Source organism: Temnothorax curvispinosus, unplaced genomic scaffold (genome assembly GCF_003070985.1).
Source record: "Temnothorax curvispinosus isolate PA1 unplaced genomic scaffold, ASM307098v1 QBEX01006035.1, whole genome shotgun sequence".
In the NCBI taxonomy this organism is placed as follows: Eukaryota; Metazoa; Arthropoda; class Insecta; order Hymenoptera; family Formicidae; genus Temnothorax; species Temnothorax curvispinosus.
This window is the reverse complement of record NW_020215815.1, coordinates 121,608-130,220: the sequence shown is the minus strand read 5'-3', so window position 1 is coordinate 130,220 and position 8,613 is coordinate 121,608. Positions and strand designations below refer to the sequence as shown.

Sequence of the window (8,613 nt, the reverse complement as noted above, 5' to 3'; positions counted from 1 at the left end):
CAGGTTGGAACAACCGGCGCTAAGTCTGCGTGTGTCTGATATATATCTTATATTAAAATCTTATATTAAAATAATATATTTATATTTATCAGCAATATATTTCTCGACTTCAAAATATATTGTTTGAAAGATAAAAATATTTATTAATAATAGAAATCGATTTCTCATTTGAAATGACAAAAAGAGAATGCGCATGAGTTGGATCACGGAAGTGCCAAAAATAGAAGTTTATATACGAATGAAGTTCTCTCTTCGCAGTTTAAATTCTCAGCTGATCGATCACAAGAGGGACAGTCCCCTTATAAAACGAATATGCACGTAATGCTTAATCCTGTTAAGGATCGCGCGAGGGTCACAGATTGTCGCAAATTCGCACGATTCATATGTGTAAAGATTTTGAAAAAAAAGTTTGCTTAATTACAAATTAAGACTGCAAACTGCTATGTAATTTGACTAAAATTAAGATTAAATTAAAGACAAATAAAATTGTAGACTAAATTAAAATCACATAAAATTGTAAATTAAATTAAATTAATTTTAGCATTTCAACGTTCACACGATAGTTTTAAAATTTTGTAGATAATTTTTGAATTCTGATTCTCTCTTCTGAACTCTCTTGCAAGGATCATTATTATTAATTTGTGCAAAGCATAGAACATGATCGCGTTTGATCGATAAAATCCTTTAGGGGCGAAACGGATGGAAGTGTCAGCGCGATTCCTGAAGCGTGCAGTGAGAAATGAAACAAGGGAATTAGAAATGCAATTTGACTAAGCTTCCATTGAGTTTCTGGATTAAACGAGCCGTAACCGGTTGCACATGTCGATCTAATTTTCGACAACACGTGCAAGGGTTTCTCCGAGGGTGGATCGATTCGCACGTTATTTCGCGGTTTGGCCTCTATTTGAAATAGCTACAAAAAATATAGTCATATAATTTCCCATAAAAATTTATTATACTTTGCCACCACCACAAAAGCCATTTCAAACGATTCATAATTCAGATTTTACAAAATAGAATTCTATTTATAATTTTATAATTATATATCATTCTATTTATAAATATTATATATATATATATATATATATTTATATATACATATATATATATATCTATATATATATATATCTATATATATATATATATATTTATAAATAGAATATATAATTATAAAATTATAAATAGAATTCTATTTTGTACGAAAAACACATTTGAAAAAATTACATTGTTACATTATTTTTATATATTAAAGTATTTGAAAATAAAAATAATGTAACAATGTAATTTCTTCAAATGTGTTTTTCGTATTAAAAAACACACTTTTTGCTCTAAACATCGACTCATGACATCAGCGTCAATTGGCCTTTTTGTAGAAAAATAGTACATGATTCTTCTTTTCAGTTTACGAATTTACGTGCCATAATCTTTCATCAATTGGTAAGTTACTTAAGTAAATTACTCAGAATTCCGGTTCCTATTTATAATACGTCATCATGAAAGAAGTTACCTTTTTTTTTAATTCATCGAATTTTTTTCTTCTTCAGTGGCACGTGGCACTACAACTCAAGATCGAGCCATGGCCTCCTGAAGTTTGGCCGGAAGTTTAACGGGGCGATCGAATAAAAACCGACGATTTTTGGTCGGATTTGACCTTGGATCTTGGACTCATTAGAGCAGCGCACATCTTTCTGCGCCATGATCGCCACCACCGCTGGGATCAGGAGATAAAATTATAAATAAAATTCTATATTTAATTCTGAAACGAATTTTCCTTGAGAAATATAGTTTGAAATAAGCTTTTTTGTTCGAAAGATTTTGAAAAAAAACTTCTTCTCTATTTCGAAATTAAATTTTATAACACTGTATATATTAATATGTATATCTGTAAATTAAGATTTAATACATATATAATTACTTTATACGTTCATATTTAGTAATACATTATTTTATTTATTATATTTTTGTTAAACATAGACTAAAATTTTCTATGTAAACGAGTTTTTGATTTATTTAACATTAGACATTTTTTATATCTTTATGATCCTTACGAATTAAGTTTCGCGTATTCGATACATGGATATACACATTATTAATTTTAAATTGACGATCCATCGATTAGACTTATAGGTTTCTTTTTCCCTCTTATATAAAAAGGATGACAAACGACCGTAGCACGTGTTCGCTATAGCGGCAGATGCAATATCTCGCGTGTCACGATTCTCGATTCTGTTCCTCGCTGAGGAAAACGATCTCAAGGTACTCCAGAGCACCTTTCTCGATTCAGGGACAATGGGGATCGATGACAACCGGTGTACATCCGAAACGAGACGGGGCTCGATGGTTTCCGTCGCGCGAAGATGCAGATGCGCGTATACTAGTATGCGCGTGCCGATCACAATGAATCGATCACGACGGCCAAATCTCTGGATCGAACAATAGAGCTCGGCTTGCGGGACTGAGAAAGAGACATTAATCAATAGAAAAGAAAGAATGACTAAGCCCCCCAACAAATGGACCATTTCTTTCGATGATTGTGGATATTTAGGAGTCTGAAAGAGATTCCCCCATGAAATTGCCGCTGACATCGTAACAGATTTATAAAAGATAACAAACTTTTTGGGGACTTTAAGTAATCAAGTTAGAAACTTCTTGAATTAAATTATAATAAATTAGATTTAACTTTCAGTGCTTTAGATCAATTTTAAATCAGTTTCAATTACTTTAATTTTAAACAAATTAACTTATTATTTAAAAATGTCTTTATATATATGTATTACAATTTTTCATTCTTCAAATGTAGGAACTCAAGGATGAACTTGTATCTTAATCAGATTGTTATTAAACATTACTTTCCTTCAAACTTCAAGTATTGATACAGAACAATTAAAGGATCTTAAAATAACAATCAACAAAGATTTACAGCAATTAAATATCACACGTTGTGCAGAGACTTATTTCTTGATTTTTCTATTTGTTACTAATCCTGCGTGACACCTTATTCCGCGCGATCCTCACGAAAACCCGAAAATCTTCAGCTGCCGGCTTCAGCTGCCGGGATCAACGTCGATGAAGAAGAAAGAGAACCGGCGCGGCGTGGCGTCGGAAGCGGAGGGAAGAGCGGATCGAACGAAGGGGGCAGTGCGCGAAAACCGGCGCCCGTGGCACGGGGGTACGAATCTACGGCACGAGGGTACGCGGGACCCCGCACGCGTGTGTAGTAGGGTAGCTTCCCCCCTCGAAACTACCACCGACCGCTTCCGGACCGCTCGCTCGCTAGCTGGCTGGCTGGCTGGTCGTCGCTAGCGCGGAATTCACGGTTTTAGACTGTCTATCAATGCCTAAGGAGTAGCAGCAGCAGCAGCAGACATCATCAGGCTCGCCGGCACCACACACCAACGAATCGTCGGCGCGAGCGGGCGTTCCGCCGCGATTTACAAACTCGCGCCGGTGGATATTAAAGCGGGGACCAGCAAACGTGCCGTCTAGTGCAGCGATGAAAGGAATACTATTCTAGTTACGAAACCTAATATGCCGAGCAGTGCCAGGATAAGCCAAGCTAATCAAACAAGTGTAACATTTGGACAGCGTTAAAGATACTTTTCGAATAACAACTGTATTAAACAGTATTAATATATTTTTTATCTATTAAGCTAAATAATTCGAACGGTGTCAATCAAGCAATATTAAAATAGTTTTATTTATAAGTGAAACAATCATCATACACTTCGAAGAGTGTTAGAACCGCGTGTTGCGAGGTTCTTGTGTTGGCGAGGCTAAGTGTAGTGTCGTGTTCAGTACCAATATTGTGTTCAAAAAATGTTATTATTTTTAACATTCAAGAATATATCGATATAGTGTTCTTGAAGAGAATCGTCTTAAAGCTCTTTTAAATACTTAAAATTTAATCGAGAAATAATTTCTCGCGTCTTGAGCGGAGTAGCGTAGAGCTTTTTGAAACTGTATTGCCTTTTGTAGTAACAAAATTTCTGAAAATCAGAGCAAACATTTTTTGATACTATATACATTAAAAGAAGAAGAAGATTTGTTGACATATTGTGTCGAATATATTTTTTGAATGTGTTCCTTGCGTGTTTCCTTGCGTTGAGTTTCAAGTGGAATAAATTGAAGAATCTCTCGAACTAATAAAAACATAATTCTTAATAAAAAGATATATCAGGAGAAACTTCTTGAAAGATCTTGATGCTAACGGCTGATGATGTTTGATTTATGGTGAATAATATTGAATAATCAATACCGATACATCTAACTAATTAGAATCCATGCAAATTCGAGTTAATTAACCAGCACGTAATAAATTTAACCACAGTCGATTAAATAGCAAACTGACCCGATACCTATTGACCAGAATCAATCGAACGTGGCTGTGCATATAATAAATATTAATATGAATTAATCGCTCGACGCACTTAATATTGAAGAAAATTAATTTATCGGCATTTAATGTTCATCAATTACACTCAACGAATGCATAAAAAATTGATTGTAAGCATCCATTAATCAGTGGATAAGTGGACAGTGGTAAAGGAGTAGATGTGCAAAGAAGTAGAAGTGCAATTAATCATCGATCATCCGGCACGTTAAGCAACTCCTTCATAGCGAATTGAGAGCACGTTTCGTCATCCGCGCGCGAGTGCCTAAATACAAAATCGTTTATCCGTACTATTCTAATCCTCGTCCTTGAGGCGCCACGGGGAAACGTGTTGCCGCCGTTGTCTTCTTAGTGGAACTTGGCCGTGGCCGATTGATCGCGACGGGGGACCACTTACTTCTATAACAAACATGTTATTGCGGAGGAAGAGTTAAGAAATCGGCGGCCAAAAATAAGGAGGAAAACGATCGAAGAATATCGTTTACAGAGCGACTTCGAGACGCACGACGAACGACGCCGATCTCTGACAATTCTCAAGAATCGAAGGTAAGCTTCGATTTACGTCAGCTGTAAAAATTTTGAAACGCGTGTAAAATTATGTTAATATTATAACATTAATAAAATTCCAATATAATTATATAATAAAATTTATAATGTAATTAAATTTTTTTTTATTTGAAAAATGTCTTTATATTTATCTTTGTATTAAAGATCTGACTTGAACAGCTTAATATTATCATACGTTAATAATGTTAATTTAATTTTAATCATTAACAGTCTAAAATGTAATTCTATCTATAGAATTTTTGACAAATAACCGCGATATTTATAAAAATAGTTTACATTAAGAAGCTCATTTACAGAAGTTTTCTTTTTTTTAAATATTTTTTACTTGTATACTTTTACTTTTGACTTTTTACTGTCGCAATTTTGCACAATTCTTGGTTCATCTTTCCTCATTCCACCGTTCTTCCGCATCTATTCATCCAGCTCAAGTTTTTGACCTCTATCTTAAAAATTCAACGCAATCAAGGAGAGGCTTTCCCTCTTTCAGTACATATTTTAACTTTCAAACAATCAGAACCATTTTGCATTTAGACAAGTTGTCACATTTGGAGTATTTCAAGAATACAATCGCGATTAAATTATTTTCGCTCTTAATTAAACAAGTGAAGTTCAATTATTTTGATAAAGCGCAATTACAGCCTTGGCCAAAATTATTAAACATCCTTATAATCGTACTGTGTTGAATCTAATAGCAGAAAAAACTTCTATTATTTAAAATTTGTTTAATAAATTAGATTAAAGAAAGTCGTTGAAGCTAAGCGATGTTTTATTTCTTTCAAAAATAAATGTTATTTTGAAAAACTTTATTTTAATAGAATGCCTAATAATTTTGGTCAAGGCTGTACAAGAAAATTTAATTTTAGAGTAAAACTGATATATAAATGGTATTTGTTTCCAGGTATAAATTACTCAAAAACATTAGCAACATATAAAAGGCATTCGTATTTCCCCTTAAACCTTACTTGCGGTTATATATTTGGGACCCGTGTGAGAGGGTAATATCGGACCGAATTCTGGGAAGGGCAAAAGGTCGTCGACCTCCGGATGGCAGAGCTGCGATTCGAGTGGCCGTGGGAGAACTTGAAGAGGCGATAGGAAAGTGCGCGGTCTACCTTCTGAAGAGAGATTTCGCTTATCAGAACGCGGTGGTACTCGAGGGCTAATTTTAGGCCCTTCCCGAAGACGAGGCTCGCGAGGATATTTTTCAGGTCACTGTGATGATCAGCCATCATGGCGTGGCCGGCAGCGACGACCCTGACGAGTCTCCTGGTGCTGCTGCTTATGACGATCGCGGCCAGTTTCTCGCCCAGGATCATCGCCACCACGCAAGCGCCTTTCGGCAGGATTCTGAAGGCTGTGAAAGTGCACGGAGGATACATGGAGGTGATCCAGGAACAGAGATGCTCCCACGGCCTGCTCAGATTGACGTGCAGGTTGGTCAGCAACTTTTATCGCGCAGTACGCGCTCTTCGATAACAATTTCTGAGAAAGTACTCGGATTTCTAAATCGATCGTTATAAAAATACCTTATCGTGAAAAGATTAAGCATAAGTCTACATCGCCTGTAGATCATCATATATACCATTCACTCATGTACAAGAATATTATAAATTCTATTTTTATTTATTTCAAAAATATAGTCTCTTTGTGTAATTTACTTATTGCATTAATTTTTTTACTATGAATCTATTATGTATGAAATTAAAATATGTGAATTTCTTTAAAAAATTAATCAACAAAAATAGTATTTTATATTTTACGTGCAAAATATATATTTAAAGATAAATAGCATTTTTAGCCTATTGTTAAAAAAATGGCAGGTTAAAAATTAATGCTTAACCAAAAAGCACCATAAGAGAAAAAACCAAATATATTTACTTTTTACTGTAAACTTGTAATTAAATACAATTTATAATATTAATGCGCATAAAAATTCTCGAAACAAACTACTAAAAAATTAAACCTAGTTATTTAATTTCAACTTTCAATTGTTTTCTCTTCCAATTTTAGTAACATCTCATAAAATATTCGTGCATGTTGCATTATTAACCTGACACTGATGGAAAGCTTTGAGAACGATAATCATGCACAAGAATATCTAAAGTTGATTACACTATTTCTCATTAACTAACAATAAGTTTCTTTCATTAAAATTAGCTTTATACCTATAGTTATATGCGGAGTTACATTAATATAATATTGTGTCCGCAGATCGTTGAGAGCGTTTATTTATATTCTGGAGGCGGAATACCACGCGAATCATACAGAACTCTGTCAGAAAGAGTCAAAAGGCTTGGAAGAGCTCAAAATGTGGAGGAACAAAGGTAGCACACGTCGATGGACGAACGTCAAAGAGCTCAAAGGAAACTACATTCTCGACGGCGAAGACGACCAGGCAGACATCGTCGATATTAGATCATCCTTGAATAAAAGGTAGATTTATTTTGCTCATCCAAATATAACGGTAGATTGAAATGTTCGGTGCAACAGTGATTAGCATTTTTTAATTTTAGACAAATAGTCTTAAAAAGTATGAAAATCTCTACAATTTATCACATAAACTTATTTAATTTAATTCTATAAGAAAATCATGTTTAGATTCGTTTTCTCGAATCATTAAAAAATTATTTATGTCAGCATTAGATTCTCCAATTGCAGCTCTGATTTAAAAATAATTTTATTTACGATTCGTCGGCGAGATAGAACTTTCATGGCCCTGGCCGGCGATATCGAACTTCTGTTCCTGACACAAGTATTCGATGACACAAGATAGTGTTCGGTTACGGCCGAAGTCTGAGGTAAACCGCAGCTTCAGAGAACGATGCTTATATTCCGAGCGTTTACTACCGACTACAAACATTGTAACAGACTCTATTAAAGCTGCAACTATGATAGGGTTCAGCAAAATAACAGAACAAAAATTCTCCTGCACTCTTTGCTGCTTTAGAATGTTTTCTTACGTAAAAACAATATTTTTTAATATATAGAATATGACTGTAATAGCTAGAATGTATAGGTATCTAACTGTAAATAATATAATTTTAATAAAATTGTAAAAGAAGTAATATAATATCTACGTGTAACATGTTATATTAAATGTTACTAAATTAAATACTTTCATAGGCAAAGTTGATCGAAATCGATATAAAAGTATAATTAATAATAATGATTAAAATAATTATTTGAACACATAAACGGGAGATATAAAAGGTGGTCAAAAAAATATCGAAACTGCAATGTGTCAGAAATATGATCTCTGAAAAGTCATTATTGCGAAATGCAGTTAAGCCACTCGATCGCCATTCCCACCGTCTTCGATATACACATATACCCGCCGTTTTTATCCGCCGCTCGTCGCGCACTCGAGAATCGCTGAGGGTCGAAAGTGAAATCTCGACGTTTGATGTGTAGGGTAAAAGCATTCCTGAAGCAATAATTGCCCACCCTCCTCTCTTTTCCCTCGGAACGTGCGTCAAATGAGCACGAAAGGAGAAATGATCTCCGCTAAATGGTTCCCCTTACGTTTACACAGCATCACGCTCCAGGAATTCTGCAAATAGGGGATGGCAATGCGAGGGATGCAAATTTTGAATCTCTGAAATTGCACCGAGCTCTTCGCGGAGAAACGGAACATCTCATTTATATATTAAAAAACT

At 34.6% G+C, this 8,613-nt stretch overlaps 1 protein-coding gene across 1 annotated transcript in view; it reads left to right on the top strand.

Moving 5' to 3' along the window:
- Nucleotides 1-3,299: 3,299 nt before the first annotated feature.
- The window catches only part of LOC112455391, a 40,212-nt gene continuing 34,898 nt past the window's right edge, over nt 3,300-8,613 (top strand). Inside the window, exons 1-3 of the mRNA XM_025017290.1 lie at nt 3,300-4,936; nt 5,856-6,390; nt 7,169-7,390. Of these exons, the coding sequence (XP_024873058.1) occupies nt 6,188-6,390; nt 7,169-7,390 (425 nt within the window). The 5' untranslated portion in view covers nt 3,300-4,936; nt 5,856-6,187. The remainder of the gene's footprint in view (nt 4,937-5,855; nt 6,391-7,168; nt 7,391-8,613) is intronic.